The sequence below is a fragment of the Natator depressus genome, chromosome 19 (genome assembly GCF_965152275.1).
Source record: "Natator depressus isolate rNatDep1 chromosome 19, rNatDep2.hap1, whole genome shotgun sequence".
In the NCBI taxonomy this organism is placed as follows: domain Eukaryota; kingdom Metazoa; phylum Chordata; order Testudines; family Cheloniidae; genus Natator; species Natator depressus.
The window spans coordinates 8,643,737-8,668,570 of record NC_134252.1 but is presented as its reverse complement, the minus strand read 5'-3'; the positions used below and the strand labels follow the sequence as shown (position 1 = coordinate 8,668,570).

The 24,834-nt window shown below is 47.6% G+C and overlaps 1 protein-coding gene across 1 annotated transcript in view; it reads left to right on the top strand.

Annotated features, from left to right (window-relative positions):
* Window positions 1-18,401, top strand: part of RUNX3 (RUNX family transcription factor 3) — a 57,585-nt gene extending 39,184 nt beyond the window's left edge. Inside the window, exon 5 of the mRNA XM_074934287.1 lies at window positions 17,723-18,401. Coding sequence (XP_074790388.1) covers window positions 17,723-18,246 — 524 coding nt within the window. The 3' untranslated portion in view covers window positions 18,247-18,401. The remainder of the gene's footprint in view (window positions 1-17,722) is intronic.
* The last annotated feature ends 6,433 nt before the right edge of the window (window positions 18,402-24,834 follow it).

Genomic DNA, 24,834 nt, shown 5'->3' with positions numbered 1-24,834 from the left:
GCGGGGTCTGCACTCCCTCTAGCTCCCCTTTGAATTCTCTCATGATGGGAGGTCACATTAAATGAGAGAGGGCCCCTGTGCTGGGAGCTAAATCCTAGCACTCCATGGGTTTAATTCAGTGTGTTAATTAACAGTTGCGGGAAGAATACATTTGCCTACTTAGGCACCATATCTGTGCGGGAGATCTAGGCATGTACTTTAAACTGAGTAACTTTTTTAACATGAATGCACCTGTGTGTTTAGGCTGTTAAGCATAGACCAGAAAGGGTATATTATACACCACAGGATAATCAGAACGGTGTCTCGTCTGCTTGCATGGTGCTTATCCCAAGTCTGCAGACTGACTAACCCAACAAAAACAGCTCCCCACCCAATACACATACACAGAGTTTTCTGCAACCATCATTAATGAGAACACAGACAGACCTCAAGGTCTTGCACATGAATTTGCATCCAAGGTGTTTGCAAGTGAAAATGCACAAATCACTACTTATGCCTATAGATAATTAACCTGGAGATGTCAGTGTGTTCTTCCAAGCATGCACAGGGTTCGGATTTCATTGCTAGATTGGGCTAAGCATTTGAAAATAGACTGTCCTGCATTGCAGCGACCTGTCCCCTGAGACTTGCTTGCTTAATGTTCTAGGTTTTTTTATCCCACCTCTTACTTCTGTGATTTATAATCACATCATTTTCTCCCAGTGGAAATTAAGTATAAAGTAATAAAAGGGTTGAATGAGAAACAAAATTAAATTCTCAGCTATAATTTTGTTACTTTTTTTTTCAAAATTCAAATTTTTGATGAAAAAATTGAAATTTCACATTTTCTTTTAGTGGGGTAAATTTTTAAAAAGTCCCTAAATCCCGTTTTCAAAAGTGACTTAAGTTTTTAGGCCCAGACTCTAAAAATTAGTTAGGTGCCAAACTCCCTTAGAAACCAATGGGAGTTAGGAGCCTACATATCTTTCAGGATCAGGGCTTTAGGAACCTACGTCGTTGACAGTCAATGAGACTTAGGTGGCTAAGTCACTTAAGCACCTTTGAAAATTATACCCCAGCTCCAAAGCAGGTAAATAACTACAACTAAAATTCAGTGAAAATTTTATTTAGATTCTTTTAATTGAAATTATCATTTTTTTTGACGAGCTCTCCTGGGAAATTTAATTAAGATTAGTATCGCCTATTAAAGGGATGCTGCCAACTCGTTTTACAACCATTGTTTAAGTTTTGTTTAGAGGAGGGAAATTTTAGAGACCTCATAGACGTGCTCTTTCATGATTTAAAAAGATTCACTTTATGCATATATATGTATTTTAAAAACTGACATGTTCCCCTGCTGAAAACCTACATAACGGTTTTGGGCAAGTGCCTGAGACTCAGGTAATGATACTGACTCGAAATCAAAGTGAAACTGGCCAGGATAATTTCACTGAAATGCAAAAGGCCAAGCAACAACAGAAATGGTGAAAAGCCAATTAGGTGTGTAACATTCTTTCCTTTTTGATAATCTAAGGTATCGGGAACTTTAAAAAAATACAGGGGGGCAAATTCTGTGCCCAGTTACATGGAGTTACTGCAGTAAAGTTAACAGAGCTACTCTGGATTTGCCCCAGTGTAAGCAGGAGCTAAATCTGTTTTATAACGTTTTATCTTGAGAGTGTCCTTTCGACTTAACACAAACTACAACCAATAATAATTATAAAACCCCTCACAGACACACATGTGATTCACAACTATCGTAATTTTTGCCCAGGCCATTAGAACTCAACCCTGCCAAGAATAATACAAGAGTTAACAGGCCTGTAATTTTTCTCATGTCTTGGCACGTTCTTAGGTAACACGTATAAGAAGACGATTCGCTCTGAAGTGTAAAGAGATGACACAGGTTGGGAGAGCCAAGGGGGAGATGCTGGAAGCTATCTATGGTATTTAGACAGTTCCCATTGTCGTAGCAGCTCAGAATCTTCAAACTAGCCTCACAACACTGCTGTGTGGTAGGGCAGTGCCATTATTCCCATCGGCTAGATGGGAAACAGGGGCACAGAGAGACTAAATGAGTTGCCCAAGGTCATACAGAGAATCAGTGGCAGAGCCAGCATTTGACCCCCCCCAGGTCTTCCCAGTCCTAGGCAAGCACCCTGACCACTGGGAAATCCTTCTTCTCTGGGATACAGTTTGGCTACCCATGTGCGTCGCTGCAGATTGTCAATAGGGATTGAGTGAATCTTCTTTCTGGAACATAAATTGTTAATGGGCGCCTATGGGCTATGGCCCTATTCTGGGCAATGTGGGGCAAGTTGTGTGACCGTCACCAGCAAAAGAAAATGGGAAGCAATATGGACTAGAAGAGCAGCATTCGACTGTAACCTGAGTGGGCCTACACACAATCCCCTCGGGTGGGCAATGCCTGCTTGGAGTTGCATAGGGGACTTTTGAGCTGTGACTCTCACTTGCTCTAGTCACTGGAGGATCAGTGTTCTGGGCCTGCCTATGTACGTGCCAACCCTTTTCCTCATTCTCCAGGCCTTGCGCAAACCGAGACAGAGCCAGCTCCAACTTTGGCCATGTGGAAAAACCCTCCCACCTGCCTCCACGCTGCCTGCCACCGCCGAGGCTTCGGCTCCGGTCTGTAAATTGCACAGAAAACGGACATACTGGTCCAGACCGTACTTTCCAGCTGAGGTTGATGGAGTGACTCTGGCGTTAACGCTGGGGTAATTTAGAGCAGAATCTGACCCTCTGCACAAGCCTTTCACTGAGGCAGCCTCTGGCGTTTATAAATAGCCTCCCTCTTCCTCCACCCCCCACACCCTTCCCATAAAACAATCATCCTGAGGTTAAATCTAAAAATGAAAAACCTCCCAGGAAGAGAAAAACCTGATCATTTCTGGTGGGCCGGTGAGGAAGCCCATAAGGAAAGTTTACCCATGCCCAAGTTCAGAGCGCCTGATTGTCTTCTCACTTCCACCGGTTTCACACCGTTAAATGCCATTCATTTCAGTGGGGTCAGTCCTGGTGTACACCAGCATTAGTGAGAAGAGAATCAGGCCCTTCATATATCTGCATGCAACTGCAGTTTACTCCTGTTACCATCCCTCGTCAGGCCACAGTCTGCTTTCACTTGGCACCAGTGTAAATGCTACTGGAGATAAAGGGGTTGCTCTCGATTTACACCAGAGAAACTAAGGTCAGCATCTGGCTCTGTAGTGTGTTAAATCAGCGAGGCAAGATCATCAGCTCTGGTACATAAATCAGCATAGCTCCACTGACTTCAGCAGAGCTGAGTTAATTCTAGTGAACCTCTGTAGAAGATCTGGCTCGACATTTCTCGAGCAAGCCCTGTGAAATCTGAGGTTTTAAAAACCTGGCTCTCCCATGCACTGTGAAATGCCAAGCTATCATTAGAACGGTTTGAAAATTTTCCCTTATTATGGGGCGTGCACAGACACAGCTCCGTGCTGCTAAATTTCCCATCTTTGTTTCTTTTTTCTTTTCTGTTTGTCTTAGGTCCTTACCTTGCGGGTTTTGTCTCTTAACTAGAATAGTTGATCAGCCTCCAAAAATTAAGCGCTATGTTAAAGGAACATATGTCAGACTCCCTGAGGCTGTTCTGAGGTCACGTTGTTCAGTGAAGGCAGTCTGAATGGTAGCAAATAGCTGTGGTACTAGGGAAAAATGTAATTGTCCTAATAATTGACTAGCTTTCCCCAGGATTCTTTCTTTCTCTCTGTCCAAAATATGGGCCTGGTTCTGCTCTACTGAAGTCAGTGGGAACATTACCAATAATTCAATAGGAGTGAGGCAGGGCCTGAGATACTATGCAACCCAGCATTCTAGAGTACTAAGGGCTTGTCTACATGGAGAGTTATTCTGGGGCAGCTATGCCTGGTTAACTGTGTGTGTGGATGCTCTTAGTCCGGAATGTGAGTGCCTTCATCCCTGGGTTAAAATAATTCAGAATAAGGCACTCTTATTCCTGAGCAAGAGCATCCACACATGGAGTTAATCAGGAATAGTTAATCTGCTTTAAATTCATACTTTACTTTATTCTGGATTAATGTTCATGTGTGGACAAGCCTGAAGTAACACAAAACAGACTCAAAGCCAGTGGATCCAGATGTGAGGATTACGCTGTCATGGGGGATTCTTCCTGTGATATCAGTATGCTATGCCAGCCCACCGGCTGTGGATGTGTCACCATGGTCAGGAAAAAGGACATCTCAGCACTTGTGCAATCCCTGGCTGCAGGAACAGGTCTTGGGGGCCATCGGCATCTTGGGGAACCAGATCAGTGCAGAATCAGCCCGGGGACTGGGGCACAAACGTCCGCCCACCTCCACCTCCCCATGCCTAGAGGGCAGCTGAGAACAGGACATCTTGTTTTTAGAGCAAACCACCCCAAAATGGTGGCTTTTAAAAATAGCGATGTGTGTGTGAGCGATGGATTTCAAAAACCCAAACTGATGTCTCTTCCAGCAATGGCGTAGCACAAGTGGATGGGGCGGCGTGCCTTTAGACCGGCAGAATTTGGTTTTCTCGTGTGGAATTTTCCTACCTTTTTAGAATTGAGACAAGATGCGTCCTTACTGCAAACTGCCAATCTGACCCAAACACATACCAAACCTCAAGCGCCCTTCTCCTCGCGCCAAAGACGGTGACAAAGCAAAGTGTGACATGATTTATACACGCACTTGCAACATGTTTCCTCTGGCTGCCGTCGGGGCCCCTGGGCTGTAGGGGCTTCATGGATGACTCACTGCCACATAACTGACATGGGTCTCGTTAATATCAGTTGTTGCGGGGGTGGGGCGGGGGGAAAGGGAGGGAGGCTCCTTTGAAAACAAGAAACGTTGTCACCTTCCTGTTGGGTGTTTCAAAATTGTTTCCCTGGATTGGCTGGCCAGTTGCTGGAGTGAACCCAAATGCGGAAGAACCTGATCCGGCTCTCATCCCATTGTTGCTAATGAGAATCTTTCCGTTGACTAGGGTGGGTGTGGGCTCCGGCCGTATGCCAGTGGTATTCCACAGAATGATGGGGCGTGATTTTTACAGGCACCAAGCAGCCCCCCCGCCCCCAGCTCCAGCTGATGTCAATGGAAGCCACTCAGCACCCGTGAGAATCGGGTCCGTGTCACCTAGCACCTGACGTTTAAGAAGGCCAGTAAACCCATCAATCCTTATAAGCAGCCCTGTGAGCTCATTACTATTAATGGCTTGTGCTGGGTGGGAATTCAGAGTAGATAATTAGAGTGGTCCCTTCCAAGCTTATTAATAGCCTTATTTTATAGCTGGGGAAACTGAGGCATAGAGCAATGTAGCGATTTGCCCAAGGTCACCCAGTAAGTCAGTGCTGGAGCCAGGACTAGAACCCAGGTCTCCTGAGTCCCAGGGCTGTGCGTAATCCATAAGGCCATTCTTCCCCAAGACCAGGCTACTGCAGGTAACCCAGTGGGATTCGCTTGGTGATGACTTGTAAGCCAAGAAGGTAGCCTGGTTAGAAATGAATCCTGGGCAAGGCCCTGTGTCCAATTGCAGCCCACGTTACATAGCAGGGACCCCTGGATTAAGCATCACAACCCCCTGCAACCCCACTCATCCAGTACAATCCCAGCGGGGTCCCCTGTCATTTTTCTATGTTGCTATTCAATTCATTTAACGTACCCTCCCCACCTCACCCACATTTTCAGGGTGCTGCAGAGTTTGGCAATGACAAGGCACGACGGCCTCGTAGAAGCTACTAGGAAGAAGGAGGATGTTTTGCCCATCACTGCAGGGGGGCTTCGGGTTTTCAATCCCCAGGGGAGTCCATTTTGGTGTCCTGGGGACTGTGGGACAAGGGAGGCTTTTGGGACATGGGGGACGTGGCTGCATTTCTTCTTCCTTCCCTGGTTTGGGTTGGGAATGGAAGCGACTTTAAATATGGTGCAGGGGAGTTTGCATTCCTCATGCCCCAGCCCAGAAACTCTCAGGAGCTGCTCCCCCAACACAGGCATCCAACAATAGTTCAGTAGCTTGCCAGTTCTCCTAAAATGGCCAGCAGTGAAATAATTAACAAGGGTGACTTTTAAACGAGCCAAATTAGGGTTCAGAGTCAAGACCCCTGGGAGGATCCTGGGGGTAGCTCACAGAGTTATTGTTTCAAACTGCCCGCAGACTCAGGCAGACAGCGGTAGCAGCCAAAGGCTCTAGTTGAGATTGGGGACCCAGTTGTGCGAGGTGCTGTTCAAACACATAAAAGGAGACAGCCCTCAGCCTGAAGCGTTCACAGTATAGTGTAAAGACAAGGTTCCGTCAGGGAGTGCGAATATCACGCCTGCAGCAGGGCGTGCGGTGATACCAGTCAGAGGGACATGTGGTAATAGAGACTACCTGTATGCACAAATAGGATGCTTTTTAAGGATCCAAAATAAAAATGAAATATAAGTCACCTTTCTTGCAAATCCCCTGGAAAGGACCAGGGAGACGCGGGTCTCTGCTACATTAGAAAAATTGCACTGGTTTAATTAAATTGATCTCGTTAGAACCAGTGCAGCACCTTGTGTAAATGCACTTCAACTAGTTTAGCCCCAGCTTAAATTGGTCTGGCTTATTTGGGCAATTTGCAAACCTAACTTTGCTGCCTAGCATCCACTGACTTCAAAGGAAAGAGGGCGAAGCCAATGCTGAAAGTCCCGCTCATGGTGCAGCTGCATTAGGGGTTCACACCAGGTTGATTTTAGATCGATTTAGTTAAGCCCAGGACAATTTGTCAAGTACAGATTAGGCCACAGAAGAATGCTTTCCCATATTCACTTAAAGAAAATCTTCCTTCCCCCTCTTTTTATGTTTGTAAAGTACTGTATTACTTTTAATAGGTCTCGTGGAATAGCCTGCTAGTACCCCAGTGTTTCAGGCATGGTCTACATTTCAAAATTAGGTTGACCTAGCTACATTGCTCAGGGCTATGAAAAATGTTGCATTCTGAATGGTGTGATGAGGTCAACCTAACCCTCTCCCCGCCCCAAGTGTAGAGGGGCTAGGTCAACTGGCGAATTCTTCCATTGACCTAGCTCCCGCCTCTCAGAAAGATGGATTAACTACAGTGATGGAAAACCTCCTTCTGGCAAGGTAGCAAGTGTCTACATTACAGCTCTGCATGATCACAGCTGCCGAGCCATCGCTGGGCCATTGCAATGACTGTAGTGTAGACCTGGCCTCAGAAACGCAATGTGGCTGTTCTAAGGTTAAATTCTAAATTATAGACCTAGCCAATACTTTTCATTTCTGCTCCCTCGTCCTCCAGGAGCCCATCCAGATTGACTTATAGTCGCTTTAAAATAGCTGTTTCTTGGGCAGCTACTAAATTGTTTCCAAAGGAAGTTAGGCAAGCATTAGTGGGAAGAAAATAAAATGTGGGCTATAATTTTCGCCTCAAAGGAAGGAACATACCAAGATGGGTTTCCTGCCTTCTTTCTATCTCTGAGTATTCCTCTGTCTTTAAATTGCTCTTCTGAGCCAGTGAATTAGATTTGCACATTGGACAATACTCCCTGAAATGAATTGAGTTTAAAAGGTTTAAAGATGGAATATAACCTAGTAAAGAAATGCAGCATCACGATGAGACACAATAATAGCACTTAAGCACTTTATTTCATAAAGAGTATGCAAAGGAATCACTGATGTGCAGCCACCGCTGGATTAGAGCATGGCAGCTGTTTACCAGCAACAATTTATGAAGTGAAACAAAACACCCTCTTCGTTTGCACCTACAATTTGGCATCGATACTAGGGTTAACAGCTCTTCTCTTGCGGGTGGGTCGTGGGATCTTTAGTGGTCAGGATCTTGGTTTTCCTTCAGTCCACACTGACTGAGCTCTTGATGCTTCACTGACATCATCTAGCCCAGACCCCCCCGGAAGAAGATTGCACAGTCGGTAGGTCTCTGCCTCGTTGCACAGGTCTGTGCTACTGTGTTCTGATGCAGGTTTGGGGGCCATAGAGCAAACTAAGTGCTGCATACTGAATCGCCATGGCGTTCCTTAAGGGGTCTCCCCTCTCCAAGCTTTGACCTGACACACAGCTCGCCAGGTAGTCGGGCTGCAGGCTGTCAGTCTCACCGAATACCAGCCAGCCAGGGCTTTTGCTGCTCTTTGCAATACAGGTGCATAGTGAAATGTGGGCTAGAATGCTGCTAGCCTAGGCCCCGATTCACAAAGATACCTGGGTACCTCACTCCCATGGGAGATCCAGGGGAGTGAGGCACCTAAATAGCTTTGGGAATGTGAGCTCCAGTGCCCAGCAAAGCTGAGGTGTGTCCATTTAAGGACCTGGGAACAAAGAAGCTGGTTTGGGTGGATTTTGGTGAGTAGATCGGAGGGCTCTGTGTGTGTTCATACAGCTCTAAATTTCAAGACATTTACAAAAACAGAAGGTTTCAAGTCGTAAATGTTCTTTACACGCTCGAGCAAGTGCCCCTGAGATGCTCAGATAAGCTGTATGGTATTTCAGACACAGCAGAGGAAGTAATCACATGTAGTTCATGAGTTAGTTATATCAGATACAGAACAACCGCTTTGCTGGTTGCAACGGACGCTGTTCACACCTTGGCTTTTCAATGCCCCAAAATAAACTCTGTTCTGTTTTCTTTCCAGAAACATTCACCATTTTTTTTTTCTCACCTTCTTTGTTGACTCTGACTTGAAAGTAAATGCACTCTCTCACAGATGTGAGAGGTGACAAGTAGCCATGAGAATGGGCGTTTAAGGGAGGGTTTGGACTCCTCTCTAGAAAGCAGGAGGATTTGATATTCCAGAGAACAAACTGTCTCTCTCTGTGGACCACCTACTGCCCATACGCCCAGGTGGACCAGCCATTAGAAGTACAAAAGAGCAGGGAGAGAAGAATGTTGGATGACAATTTAGGTACAAGGAGAACAAAAACTAGAAGGGACGGGGGGGAAAAGAATCAGAGGCACAGAGAGATGTAGAGATGCAGTTTTCTCCCCCACCACTCGCTGTCTTTGACACACACACATTATATACAGAAGTGTAAAATATCATTCGTGTTTACATTGTCATCAATCATCATGCCATATGGCAGGAAAGTAGTTTTTTTTCCCCCCCTGGGCTGGATTTTTCATGTCAATTTTGCAAGGCATGTACATACACACATCACACAGCTATAGTCAAGCTGAAAAAAATCTTTTAAAAACATTATCAAGTTTTCTATTTACTCTCTTGCTCTATATATGTATCACCTGTGTTGTGTATGTGTGAAAACAGAACGTGTATGTGTGTGCCTGGAAACACACACACACACACACAGTGCTTTGCTGCTGACTTACTTGGGGAAGACATGTTACCTGTCTGTGCCTCAGTTTCTCCATCTATAAAATGAGGCTCATGACACTTTATGGCGGGCAAAATTTTCAAAAGCACCACAGGGTGGGATTCCCGACAGTGTTGCGGCACTTAACGCCCACTGTTTCAGTGGGAGTTAGGCACTTAAAGACCCTTGTGACTGCCACTCTCCATGCCTAATTCACGCTTGGAAATGGGACTTGGGCGTCGAAATCACTTCCTGGCGAAGCTGACAGTTTTACCCGGTCACGGTGTGGAGCACTTTTGATGACGGGCCGGGCAAAGCGTCGCTGCTTTCCCACTGGCTCTTCGCCTTCACGGGAAGACGTGTTGGCTAGTGTTCAGCCTACACTTTCCTCTGCCCCCTTTCCTCCTCTGTCCGCCGATATTATTTATACCCCAGGGACTTCCCATGGCCCCCAAATAAATCCATCCTCCTTGTAACCTAAGCCAGTCACCTATTCATCAGTGGATCCCCTGTTCCCCCCCCCCGGCTCCTCCCCCCGGCCCATGTGCCCTGAACTATGGCTACTCTTCAGTCTGAGGGGTGACTGGAGCACGTGCAGACGTCACCGAGCTCGCTAGCGCCAAGAACAATGGCAGGGAAGCCGCGTGGGTATGTACTCGAGTGGCTAGCCGGGGCTGCTGCGACCCGAGCTGCTGTGGCTTCACCGCACCGCAATTCACCGTTGTTAGCGGCTCTTGCCACTTCCACGCCAGCGCAGGTATCGCAAGGCGTGCTGCAGGCCCCCGTGGAGGCTGGACCCCCCCCCCCCGTTCCCCAGAGCGTCCCTGCTCGGCAGGGGATCAGGTCCAGTGGGAACGGTGCAGGCCCCGAAAGGCAGCGAGGCTCGGCTTTGGGTTGCCCAGCCCTCCTGGGACAGCTAGCAGCTCTTCGGCGAGGAGGCAGAACCTTCTTCCCCACGTCAGAGACGCGCCTCCCTCCTGCTGCGGGACACAAAGCGTCCCCATGTGGGCGCCTCGTGAGCCGGCAGCTCCCGCTGCTGACCCACGCGGGCTTTGCTGCCGTTAATAAGCAGGCATTCGGTACAGCGCTTGTCCTTTAGCTCCTCAATGCCAGAAAAGGCCTATATGGGCTCCCAAGCTGGTGGGACACTGAAACCACTCTGTCACTTGGGCTCAGCTGCTTTAGCTGGAAAAGAGCTACATGGCTTTGAAAGCTGGTTTGTCTGAAGCGTGGCAAAAGCAGGGGGGAAGGGGGGCTTTAAGACGTGCATATTGCACTGGCACAAAATAGGGTGTCTTGCTGGCCTGCTCCTCCACACCATCCCGATGCCAGAACAAGCCCAACTACGAGACAGTGACATTAGCAGTCAGGGCTTTGACCTCTCCATGGCTTTTATTTAATACACATTCCACGCTTCCCCAATCTCCCATCCAAAACACTGACATTTCCGCTGGGCGACTGGGTCAGATTTTGGAGTAGTTGGGCACTCGAGTCAATCTTACAATGGTTAAATTCTTACATCTAAATGGGCTTATTCAGTTAGTGCAGCAGCTGGTGTGATTTCGAGAAGAAAATAAACATTTCCTTCAAATATTTTGATTGGCAACTGGACAGCTGAAATACTCAAGCTCAAATTGCCAGGGTCTAAAAAGCGAAGGGGCTGGACAGCTATAAACCAAGTCAAGCCATCGTAAATTTGCAGATGCAACGCGTTGCAGATGCGTGTGTTGGATGCAGTGGATTGTGTGTGTGTGTGTGTGTGTGTGTGTGTGTGTGAGAGAGAGAGAGAGAGAGAGAGAGTTTAAAAAGCAGCTCTGATTTCAAACGGAGTGAAGGGCTGGTGAGGAGAGTGTAGATACAAGGTACTAACTCCGACTTTCCTGGTATGCGCTGAGTTGGTTGTGCAAATGGTATGTTCACTCTAGATTTGCCCCTTGATCACTTGTTTAATGTGACAGAAGGTTCTTTTGCTGTTGCAATAGGTGGTTATGGAACACATTAATACAGCTATTCTATTTGGAACTTGTCAAGTCTGTTATGATTCAGAACGTCAGGGGTGACTCTTCTGAGAGCAGCAGGAGCAGACTAGGAACTCGGGCAAGATGAACATGCTTCCAAATTTCATTAGAGGACAATGATGCCCAGCAAATACGTAGGGAAAATTTTAGCTTGGTGATGAATTCCAGTTCATCGTTTGCGAACTAATTGTGCTTATTACTTGTGTAAAACTTCAGGCTCTGTTGTTCGGTTTGTTCTTGTGGGATAGAGTTGGCTGAATGCTGCAGAAACACAGGTTCACCATTATACATATGACAGCGGGGCCTAGAGCCCGCAACTGAGAGCAGGGTCCCATTGTGCTAGGCACTGTACGTACACATACTTAGAGAGAGTTCCCGCCACACAGAGCTCACAGTCTAAACAGACGAGCCTGACCCTGGATGGGGGAAATAATATATTATTAGTATCTCCATTTTATGGGGGACACTGAGGCAGAGGGAGACTAAATAACGTGTTCACAGTGACACAGAGAGGCTGCAGCAGAGTTGGGAAGTGAATCCAGAGCTCCTGGACGGTGTCTTTGCCACAAGACGATCTTTTGTCTCCACTTGCAACCTGTGTGTCGTTGTCTAAAAGTGTCCGGCATGGGGTCTGTGTGCACCACTGCCCTCTAGTGGACAGAATGTCAGCTCTCGTCCAGGTGTTGATCACTTTGCAGTGGTATTGCCATCTGATGGGCGCCGCTTGGAAAAGAGGCCTGACATAAAAGCGACTAGTGCTTCACAAAGAGATGGTCACCCAGCATGGGAGAGCTGCAGGTTTTGTAGCCGAGGGTCCTTTGATCAAGTCCAAGTGGGGCCAGAGTCTAGTGTCCCATGTGAAAGTAGGAACACTCTCCCCGCAGTGGCCCAAACATGCACCCCAACATCGCATTGGTTGGCGGCTGAGTGCCGCTTGGCACAGTCCACAGAGCGGCCTGTGCAAAGCAGGTCTGGTGCCAAACGCTGCAGCGTGGGAAGAGCATCTAGGCACAGGCCTGACCCAGTCTCAGGGTGGGCTCTGGGTGCTAGCCACGGGGCTGTCTAGCCACATGACGCATGCCAGGCTTACGGGATGACTCTTACTTTGGCTAACACACCACAGGTTGGATAGGAGCCTGCCGGAACGAAAGGCAGGAGCGGCTACGTCTGGCGCACCAGAGACAAGGTTCCCTAGGCAGGGGCCGGAACATAGCGGCTCATATTATCTGTGGGGTGGCAGAGTGGGGGGACGTGTAGCACGCAGTCGCTGATGTGTTACATCTGCATTGCTTTAGCTTCACTAGACCAGCCCCACTTCTGTCCAGCCCATGTCCCATTATGTCGCTAGGGGCTGTCGCTCATCCAGCAGCTGCAGTTTTGACAGCCTGGGGCAGGGTTTGGCTAGCACGGTGGGGCAGTGGCTTGCAGGCGATATTGACACATGTCCCTTACTCAGTTACCCCTTAGTGTGGCTCTCGGTGAGGGACAAAAAGCTTCAATCGGTAAGGCCTGGCGGGTAATGCCTTTCCCCTCCGAAAACCTGAGCTTAAAGCCCAGGGTTTGTGTTAACTCCTTGTTGGAATGAGTGCTATCACAGCCGTAAAGGCCTGATGATACCTAGTCATACACGTGGCTGTGCAAAGCGGGGCCTTGCCCGGTCCGGGAGTGCAGGCAACGGGCACCCAAGCAGTCGGGGATATTCCGTGGGAGTGCTAATCCGCAGCACACCCGTTCTGATCCCTGGGAGGTTGTTATACAACCCAAGAGTGGCTATAAACAGAGCTACCACTGGTATTCAGCACACTAGAAAACTTTTTCCCAGCCTGTCAACCTCCCCCATCTGCCCTGTTTGGGCAGGATCTGCCCTAAGGATATTTCCCACTTTCCAGTTGGCTGGCGGTGTAAAGTGTCTACAGCTCCAGGATGGCGCCATTTCTCCCCCTTTGTATTAGAAAGGTGGGTGGGATGGGGGAGGAGTGGGGAATCAGAACACAAAGAATGCCATTATACAGGGAGGCGGTGTGTTGTTCCGTGGCCACTGTTTGGATTTTCCTGGCAGGACAACGCCCCCAGAGATGAAGGATGAGAATTAAAAAAACAAACAATCAGGGCTAGTTTTACGGCTGCTCTGTAAAAGCTGAAACCTTCTTCCGGCTAAGACGTTAAACCCAGGTCCTGACCACTGTTTGCAAGCATGATGTTAGCACAGGTCTCCTGGCTAAATTCCAGCGTGAGGAGTTAGGTCCAGCCCCTCCTGTTCCTTCCATAGTTTCAGATGGCTAAGATATTCGTCTTCACTTCCTGCCTTAAACCGCTCTGCACTGTGGCACGCCAGCACTGAGGTGGCAGTATTTCGGTGGTCAGAGGTGTATAGATATAGACAGTTGTCTAAGAGGTGTAGGTGTGTTGCAGCGAGCCTGCAAAGTGTACACTGTAGTTTAAGTTGAGTCAAGATGAGACTTGATCCATTGCGTCTGGCTCATTATCTCTGTGTCACTGGCTTGTTCTGAGGTGTAAGAGCTGACACCTGGAAAGCTAGCAGTGTTTGCATGCCGTAGAAGGAGTTTCCATAGACCTATCTATGGGGGAGGGATAGCTCAGTGGTTTGAGCATTGGCCTGCTTAAACCCAGGGATGTGAGTTCAATCCTTGAGGGGGCCGTTTAGGGTTCTGGCCCAAAATTGGGGATTGGTCCTGCTTTGAGTAGGGGGTTAGACTAGATGACCACCTGAGGTCCCTTCCAACCCTCATATTCTACCCATGTCCTTTTCCATAGAGCTCCCTGCACAGGGCCTTTAATTAACACTTTGATACTGTTGCATCTAAATAGTAGCAAGTATGGATTCCCAAGTGGTGCAAGTACAGACCAATAAGAAGTTGGCTTAAAAATAACCCCCTTTTGAGTATATTATAGAGGCAAAGGGAAACGTGCCCTGAGAACTTATCTTTTATTTCAGTTTGCTTTTTATGGAATGTTATTTATGGGTATATGAAATATAATGAAGGAAAGTAACTCCCTCTTGGCTCAGCTGGTGGTACGTAGCTTGGTGGGTCTGCTCACCATTTAAAGTGAGATGGTCATCATCTGTATTGGACGATCAGGTGAAGCTGAATTCCCAGGGATGGCCTAACCCTGGAAGAAATGTAGCAAATTTGGAGGCTACTTCCCTGAGAAGAGGCCAAAGATGACAAATGAAATTGCATGTGCAGGAAGCGATGGGGAGGGGGGCCCCACAGGCTGTGATGCAATAGGTGGTGCTCTTCCCCTTATCACAGAACGGCTCTGTTCCTTTTACGCAGCCGTACCATCTTCTTGTGTTGGGAACTTATCAGGTGTCAAAAGCTAAGCAGTTCTAGACAGTCCAATGCTCGAATGGGAGATCTCTTTTGTGGATTCATGGCTTTCTGGGAGGATATTGTGCTGCCAGAGGTCCTACCTTTAGGATGAGATGTAAAGTGAAGGTCCTTCGGTCATTTGCAATGGTTAACAATCGTACAGTGCCTTTCCCAGTAGCATAAGGGTGTTAGCCAGGAGATACTGGACAAATTCCAACATGAATAATTCCCTTCTCCTGCCCTAAGATTCCCCCCCTGCATTCACGGTAGGACAGGGCCCTCTTCTTCACTTCCCGTCCCAAACTGCTGAGTAACATTGCTGGGCTGTATTTTGGTGGTGGATGGATGGATTTTGTTCTGCTTTACAATATATACATATAATTTGTAAAGCATTTTGGGTTGAAAAAGCACTATCAAGGTTGGGCTTTATTTATTAGCCTCACATTTAAGAAAAAGGCAGTGTACCAACACTGCACCTCACATCCACCCCGGGTAGCCTAATCTATCTGCTCCCCTTTAAAATAAGTCTCCGCTCCTACCCGCTTGCAAGGATCTCATTGTTATAATTCTGCTTCTGATACAAAGCCACAGGCCAGCTCTGATTGTGGGCTGTAGCTTTAGACCAGCTACTTAGACCAGTGCAAATCAGGAGTTAAGCTATAAAAGTTAGTCGAATAACACTCGTGTAAGGCAGATCAGAAGCACAGCTTCTAACTGTATTATTGCCCTCCTTCTAATCCATTAACGTCATTCTTTGGCGATCAGGATGCTCATATCATAGGGATACAGTGCAACCTACAAAGCGCCCTCTGTGTAGACGTGTATGGAGAAGGATCCCATCACTTGTATTTTGTCATGACAGAAAAAAGCTACAGTAAAAAAACGATGGTGTTCTGGTCCAGGGATTGAGAAAGAGCAGCCAGGGTTGACCCTATGGGCCAGATTCAGAGCTGGTGTAAGGGGGTGCCACTCCATTGAAAGCAGTGGTGCTAGCCAGCCTGTGGCTCGGGCTGGGACTCTAAGGACATGTTGCATGGAGACCATGGGTCTGAGGAGAGCTGCTTTCCACTATAGTCTCCCGCGAAGGTGGTGTTTGGAATGGGGCTGAGGGAAGTCCCTTTCTTGTACCTCCTTTGGCCAGCTCCATTCTCCTGCTGCTGCTCGGTTAGAACAGGAATAGGTCAAGGGCCCAGAAGTGGAGATGCTGGGAAGACGTCTTGCCCACTCTCTGACCCACCCGCAGGGGCTGTGAGGTTTTAACTGGCCCAGCAGCAGCTTTCACCATTGTGGCAAGAACCATGAGGCTAACTCTTGCCCTCCCCACGCAATGAACTGCAGGCGGGTCAACCCAGGGTGGGCAACACTCGGCCCTTGAGCGCGTGGGCTTTGCAGTGACTCATACCACCTCGGCTCATCTTTGCTTTGTAGCAGGTCCCCCAAGCCCACAGACGTGCTGGAATCCAGGGGGAGAGGCCACAGATGTTAAGGCAGCCGCCGAAGTCTGGCACAGTCATGAGAAGGACCAGTGCTCCCCTGGGAACCATGCCATCTTGGACTCTCTTTCCTAGCTTGGTCTGCCTGGGAAATCCTTTGGGTTTGCAGTGGTGGACAATTTCCTTGACCTCCCCCCAAACAGATGGGGGCTGCCCCAATGTCTGAGGGAATTAGAGGGGACGCCACTTTATATTGGCCTCCCTGCCCCTCCATCGGACTTTTGGCCAGAAGGAGCAAGTTTTCCACTCTTTTTATATCCCCTCAGAGGCAAAAAGCAGCAGGGACATGGTGGCTCAGCCTGGGAGCTTTCAGCTGTGTGTTTATCAGCTCCATCCCCTGATGCTATCAGCATGAACAGGCCACCCACACGAAGGCTTAACGACCTGGCCTAGACTCCGGCTTTCCCTCCCTGGCTCTGTTTGTGCGTGTGTGTACACCAAGGGGGCCTGACTGACTGGCTCAGGGACTGGCTGTCTGGGGCCCTGTGCCGGTTTATTTGCTACACAGCCCACGCAATGGCTAAACAATTTTTTTGTGTTTATAGCTTTTTTTTTTCTGCTGGAGACGGATAAACCGCTAGAGAAATAAGCTTATCCCCGTTCTTTCGTGGATAAGAAACAACAGCTTTTAGGGCAGGAAACCGGACTGGCCTAAACAAATGACTTTTTGTAGCTTCCACAACTCCGCTTAACTGCAGATTTAGGACATGCCTCTTACTGTGAATTTTATTTCTTGTGCTGGAGACGCAAGGACGACTGCACCAACACTAGGCTGTGTACCATGCTGTAGAGTACCATACAGTGCTCTGCAGAGTATACAAGCAAAGATACCTCACCCTCCCCATCAGTAGAACTCAAAGAGCTTTTACCAAGCACATTGTCCCCATTTTATAGATAGGGAAACTGAGGCCCAGGGAGCTGAAGTAACTTGCACACGATCACTCAGCAGACCAGTGGCAGAGGCAGGCATAGAACCCAGGTTTCCTAAGCCCCTGTCCAGTGCTCTAGCTACTAGGCAAAACGACTTTGTTACACAACTGCTGATTGGTGTTAGATCCCTACTTTGTGTTTTGTTGTTCACACTCCTAAATTGTTTATTTATGAGGCATAGGTTAGAATTTCTTCTGTTTCACGGACTGATTTGAGTAAAGGCTGCAATCCTCTCGCCATTGAGAAAGGATAACGATAGGCCTAATGCTGGTTGCGAGGGCTGGTCTGCACCCAATTTTCGTATCACTTTTGTACCCGGTTTAGAAACCAATACAGTTAAGTCAGTGCAGTCCCGTAAGTGTGGATGCAATCCCTTTATGGAGACAGTGCAGTCCCATGGTGTGGATGCAGTTCTATCCGTATAAAGGTGTTTAGATCAGTGTGGCTTTTTCCCTGTTGCAGAGGCAGGAATAGACCTTTGGACTTGTTGCTCACAGGACCCTGTTTGGACAAATCACTCACTCACTCTCCCGTGAAGTGTCAGCCCCAAGTACACCCTAAAGCTGCGCCCGTCAGCTGTGGTCTTTGTTTTCCAGCAGGAAAAGCCTAACCACCCAATGTTCTTTTTTCTTGCAAATAGGCACGTCGGATCTGAGCCCCTTCTCTGACCCACGTCAGTTTGATCGCTCCTTTCCCACACTGCCGACCCTGACCGAGACCAGGTTTTCCGACCCCCGGATGCATTACCCCGGCGCGATGTCAGCGGCCTTCCCTTACCCCGCGACGCCCTCGGCCTCAGGGATCGGTGGCATCAGCATGACCAGCATGCCCACCACGACCCGCTTCCACCACACCTACCTTCCGCCACCCTACCCTGGCTCCACCCAGAACCAAAGTGGACCCTTCCAAACCAACCCCTCCCCTTACCATTTGTACTACGGTACGTCGTCCGGATCGTACCAATTCTCCATGGTGGCGGGGGGTGAGCGCTCACCCACAAGGATGCTGTCCTCCTGCACGAGTGCCTCAGTGGGCAACAACTTAATGAATCCCAACCTTGCCAATCAGAATGATGGCGTTGATGCGGATGGTAGTCACAGTAACTCGCCTACAGCCATGACGACTACTGGGAGGATGGATGAATCTGTCTGGAGACCCTACTAGGAAGGACTCAAGGAGGCACGTGTAACTTGAACCAAATAAAACGCCCATCAATGTGTTACTCCTGTCAATCGCAAATAGATCAAAATGAGGCCTAGCACGGGACGTCTCCCAATCTGAAGGCAAATCAGGATCCTTCCCTCACCAATATAGGTAATTGGCAAGCAAAGATGGACCAGAGCTGTATACAGTTCAAAACACACGTCCACAAGGCTTGAATTGGTCACTCAGTGAGGTTCCTTTGGTCACTTTGAAATGGGTGGATTGTATATAGGAGTGTGTGGAATCAGATGTTTGTTAATTGCCCAGCTGTGGCTATGTTCAGAATGCCTATCCATCATCTCGCTCTTAACCAAAAAAACCCCTGTCCTCCTGCAGAATCATAGGTGTTAGAGAAAATTTTAAAAAGGCCCCAGAAATCAGCCAGTCCATCTCTCTGCAAATGCAGGAAGAATGAACTAAGAAGCCTTAGCCACTCGCCCCCTCCGGAAAAGGGCCTTTAACCACCAAACGAACCAGAGCTGCCCGCATCAGCTGAGACGTGAGTCTTGTTTACAGCAAAACAGATGTGACTGGCTCTCGCTGACGCAGTTAAGGCTCTGAAGAACATTGCTAGCGAGTGAGCAGGTATCAGCCATGTGAACAAGTGCTGTGATATGATTTTGAAAGTGGTTGTATTGTGATTTTTTTTGTTTGTTTGTTTTTAACAGTAACATGGCTGATCCCACGCTTGACGACCTCCCCAATCCCCTTCCCATATGTTTACATGAGATGTAATTTTTTAACACAATGTGTTTTCCTTTCGTCCTGACCTGGACGTTAATTTCTTGCTACTTCTAGTTAGTCTCGATGGTTGCGTCCGAGACGAAGAAGGCGTTTGGGACAATCCAGTGTGTGAGGTGCACTTACAAACATGTTTGCTGCAAAGAGGACTCGGAAGCCTTTGGAATTATATGAAATCCAGCGTAGCGGCTTCTCCTCGCTCATTTCCAAGTGGCACGCAGGCAGCTGCGGCAATACGTAGTATTTATTTTATGATTCGCTTCCATTTTTACACCCAGAGTGGCTCTACACACCATGCCTTTGTGTTTAAAGAAAAGAGATTGTCAGCTGATTCTTAAAGTACTGACTGAGATTTGACTGACCCCTCAATTTTAAATAAAATGTAACCCCCTGGCTTTCTTTTAGACAAATGAAATCATAATATATAGCACTTCTCATCTCAAAGTGCTTAGCGTAATTATGCCTCATATCACAACCCCTGTGGTGATTTAGGGCACTGTTATTATCCCCATTTTACAGACAGGTAAATTGAGGTAGAGGGATTTGTCGAAGGCCACATACAGTGGCACTCCTGACCCACGCTTACCACTGGTAACAGAGCAGCAGCTAGAGGCCTCAGCTGAGATTACGGCCCATCGTGCTGAGTGCTGCACAAACACATAGTGACCATCTTCCACAGTGATCTTACAACTGAAATAGACAACGCGTAGGGAAGTAAACAGGGGACATCACACAGGAGCTCTGTGGCAGAGTCTGGGCTAGAAGCCAGCATTCCTGGGTCCTTGGGATCTCCCTGGACCACGCTGCCCCTCCGCATTGCTAGCTGACATAAATTAGTTCCCTCTGCTTCAAACAGGAATTAGGGCCTGGTCCTAACATAACCTTACTCACACTAGTTGTTCCATTGAAGACGATGAGACAACTCCTGTGAATAAGGTACGTTTGCCTGCATAACAGTTTGCCACTTCAGCCTGCAGCTGGGTTGTAAGAGCTCCCACTCTAGGTCACTGAGTGTAGCACACCAGTGGCAGGGGTGGGAACAGAACCCAGGACTTGTGTGTCGCAAGAGCTACGTTAAGCAGAGGGGGGTCCTGCTCCTGTGTTAATGGATACAAAAGGCTACTAAAGCGGAAGCATTTTCCCCTCACTTTGCACTGGTGTAAATGACTGCACACGGCGAAGGGTGATTGAGAGTCAAGGCTTAGAATTAGATTCCCAGTCCTATTAAATAGGAAGACCCCGTGGGAGTTAGGTGCTTCAGGATGTGAACAAGAGGTCTCCTATAGTTATGTAGCCACTTCAGAGGAGATATATTAATAATAATGCTGACGCATAGTTCTAAATTCATAATAACCCTGTGAGTATTTAACAAAGCCCGTGGCTGGCGGTAAGCATCCCTCCGGCAGGGTGATGTAGAACAAGCCAAGCGGTAAGCATCCCTCCGGCAGGGTGATGTAGAACAAGCCAAGAGTTGCCCCTTTTTTTCCCTTAACCGATTATGAAACTACTGCTACTCAGTGGGTTTTTTTAAGTTATCATGAGAATTATTTGGCATCTGGTTGCTTATGTTTGAGTGAGTTAAGGATGAATTTCAATGAGACCTTGAGCGCCTTTGAAAATCCCATCCTATGCACCACAGCTAAAGCAAAGACGGTTGGCTTGTCAAATCTCAGTGGGTATCTTTCCAGCAATCAAGTGACATAAAATGCATTACCATTTAAATATGGGATTGAGACATCAAATCGTATGTACCTGGATTTAGTTGTAAAGCTGCAGTGACCACTCATGGATTTAAAAACTTGCCTTAGCAAACAGCAAGCCCATGCCTCTTGATTGCTATCTGTCTGTCAGACTGGACTATGGCAGCCTGTCTTTTGATGCGTTCAAGTTTATCAGTACAATAGTTCCACTGATAGAAAGCACAAAGAAAATAAGGAATTCTTCATACCAATTTAATGGTGTTCGTGGAGTATTTAAAACCAAAAAAATATATATATATCTGCAACTATGTTCCTTTATGACATATTGTCATATGAAGGTGTAAATACAGACACCTCAATTTTATGCAAATGGTCGCAAGACTGGCCAAAAGAATTTGCTTTGCACTATCATTTGCTTTTTTGTTGTTTTTTTTTAAATGCACAATCGCTTGTACAGTAAAACCTTTGTCTGGCTTATGAAATATTTAACTGTAAAATCTAATTTTTTGGTCTTATTTGTTAGAATAATATAATTCTTAAATATGTTGAAGGATCCAGTTCTTAATAATGCTTCCTATACTTGCGTGTGCAGGGTCAAAACCAGAAACAACCAAAAAAATGCGACTAGAAGAATGCTCTTTCTGTAGCTAAAGATGGCAGAGATTTGTTTTGTTTAAATGGAATTTTATGATGGACATTGCAAAAATGCTAGTAACACCAAATAATGTGGTTATTTGTGTAATATACCAGCCCTACTTGAAGGTAACTCCCTATATTTAATATGTAGCCCATCTTTTTACCTGTAGCACTTGTCACTGGGGAGGGGCGGGGGTCTGCTCCCACTGAAGTCGTTAGCAGGAGTCTGCTGCTTTTAGCTTCAGTGAGCGCAGGATCAGACCCCCTCTTCTTAGCCTATTTTGTGAATAGGTGGACTCGAGTTTGTAAGAAGCCATAGCGAAGTGGCCAGTTCTGCTTTTCTATTATAAACGTCGATGTTCTTATCAAATGTACGTGATTATCTTGTCAGGCATCTGTGTAATCATTTTAAGGCCTTTCCACGTGGAATAATAAATGTATGGTTACAAGTCTCTGTGGTGCCTCCCGCCTGTTCGATTTCCTCGTGCTGCTCACCAGTGTTTGTGCAAATACACAGACTCAATCCCAACGCTTCCCCCGGCCCCAGTGCCTGACCCCTGAGGAGCTACAAGCATCTCAGAGACATGAGGTCAAGTCCTCAGCTCGTCAGCGGAGCTCTGCTCATTTACACAAGCTAGAGGTTTGGCCCACTATGGCATTTAACTCACACCCTGAGGGCTGTGTAAGGATAATTGGCTCCATTTTACAGATGGGGAAACTGAGGCACAGAGCATCTACTTGTACTGAATTTGCATTGGAAAGCAGAGGGTGCTCAGCACCCAATGTGATCAAGCTCTACTCCAGATTGCCCCCCCCCACACACACACCCTTTATTTTAATAGTCCCTTTGGATGGAGTACGCGCAGAGAATGTATGCAGTGGATTGACTGGCGCGAGAGGGCCTGCGCCTAACGGGTTTTATACTCATGTAACACTGACTCCAATGGTGTCAGCCCTGCTTCACGCCGGTGAGAAAAGAGAATCACGCCCAAGGAAACGTGCCTGGCGGGGCATAGTGCTGAAAACCGCCCCTTTTTCTCTATCACCATCCTCCCAAGAGAACGCATGGGCTAGGGGGTATCCCCCCCATGCCAAACAGCAGACCCTACGCATTGCCAGAGAGACCAAATCAATCTGGTTTTTAAGTGACTCTAGCCCGTAGCTCAGCTCCACACAAATTTGTTTCAGAGTAACAGCCGTGTTAGTCTGTATTCGCAAAAAGAAAAGGAGTACTCCTTTTCTCTTTACACAAATTTGTGTGCACCGCAAAAGAGCTGAAATGTCCCAGGCTATGTAAAGACAGAGTTGCTGAGACAGGTCCATACCTCAGGTGGAAACTGGCTTCTCGTTAAAGGCCTGATTTTTTACCTCCCCCTTTGCAGAATTCTGAGGTGCTGGACATTTAGGATCGGTGTGTTTTCATAACCCACCGGCTCAGGAAATTCTACTGCTCTTGAACAGCAGACAAAAATTGGGCCAAGCTCCCAATCTAAAATAAGGTGGTGTAAATCCGGAGCTATTCCACTGAAATCCATGGCATGACTCCAGATTGACACCAGCAATTCTGAGAACAGAACTCAGCCCCTTTATTAACGGCACCTCACACATCTGCTGTGAAGTCAAGCCGCATGATCACTGCCTGACCGATGGGTAAACTGAGGCACGGGGCCCATTCTAAAGCCTAAAGAAATGAATGGAAAGACTCCAGCAAAATGCGTAGCAAACCCTAAATGAATTGGCCAAGGTGCGTGTCAGTTGCAGAAAAAAACGAATAGATGTCAGGGATGCCGGTGCCTAGCAGATGGCTGGACCCACTACTCCCAAGCCTATTAAACAAGAACAAAGTCCCTCAGCGTCCACAAACACTGTGTCACAATTACAGCTGGAAAGCAATGCCGCAGATTGCAGTGAAAACGTCGGCCTAGCTTCCTGGGGCTCGGGAGGCAGAGGCCCAGAGCCAAGGCCCGCAACGCTTTTTATTTATTATTTTGCGTCCCCGCCATGCCGAGATGCCAGCTGCATGCTGCACAAACGCAGCTCAGAAAGCCAGTCCCTGCCTGGAGCGCTAAGCCACTTGCACACAATTAGGCACGCAGCATGTGAGAGAGTTCTGATGCTGAGCGAGTCTTCAGATGTGCCTTTGCACCCAGTTGCATGACTTTAGCCCGTGGTTGCATGGGCGGGGGGGGAAAAAACCCCGACGCAACCACAAGAAAAGCTGATATGGGTGAGAACTCAGCTTCACAGCCTCGGCCAACGGAAACGCGTTTCAAGTGAAGCCAGAGGCGGAACTGCCTATTTTCCCCACAGCTACTGGAAGAGGAAGCACCCAGAGATGAAACTCTTCTTTACAGGAACTTTCCATTCCAAACGGAGCCGAGCGACACGCAGCCCCATTGAAAGCCATAGCGACAAAAAGAGCGAGGGGCCCTTCGTCATGCTGGCACAGAATCACCAACCAATGGCCAAGCGAGAGAGACAGCTCCCAAGCAGTCTGCAAGGCTTTTGCCAAGCTGATGTTGTCTCTAACCTGCCCCCCCCGCCCCCCCTTGAATGGGCTTCATGCAGGTGCTGCGGGTGATACTTGCAGTCATGCAGGGTTTGTCAGGGTCCTAATGTGAAACAGCAGTTCTGAGGCATGCTGGTTAAACCTGTATCAGGTGATCATTTTTGGAAGCCTCTGTGCCAAGCCGTCCCAATCAGTATGGGGAAATGAGGGAGGTAACTAATCAAGTAGATAACAGAATAGATTGGAGATGTATACAGCACATGTCAGCCAAACACATTAATAGATTAATTAAAGGGACCACTGTCATCATCTACTCTGACCTCCTGCTTAACACAGGCCACAGGACTTCCTTGAAATCAGTCCAGTTTGATCTTATTAGATCCTGCCACTGCTTATTATTATTTATGGAGGCCCCCGCCGGAGATCAGGACGCTATTGCAATCGGCAGTATTCAGACACAGAGCTCGGATGGGGCTACACAGGTTTGTACCAATTTAGCTAAACCAGTAGGGGGAAAGAAGGTGTACTTTGGTCAAAGCAATCCCCTAGTGTGGGTCTAGTTATCCCTCTAGGTGCTAGTGTAAAAAGGGGTTGACTACATTGTTTTTTCTATCGATTTAGTTAAATCGCTGGGACAGATGAGGAGACAAGCCCTAAGAGACAGACCTTGCGTGGAAGAATTTGCACTCTGAATAGACGAGGCGTGGGAGAAAAGGAAGTATAATTATTCCCATTCAATAGTCTGCAGCAGATGAAGGAACTGAATGCAGGTTTCCTGAGTTCCCAGCCCCGGGCTTTAACGACACCCCACCCACCATCTCAAAGTGCTTTCGTACAAGCTCTGTATGCTAACTGTATAAAGCTACCCTATAGAATCACTTTCCCCATCCCGGAGGGTAAAAGCATCACACAACAGCAGAGGCTTGGACTGGAGGAAGAACACTCTACCCAATTGAAACTAGA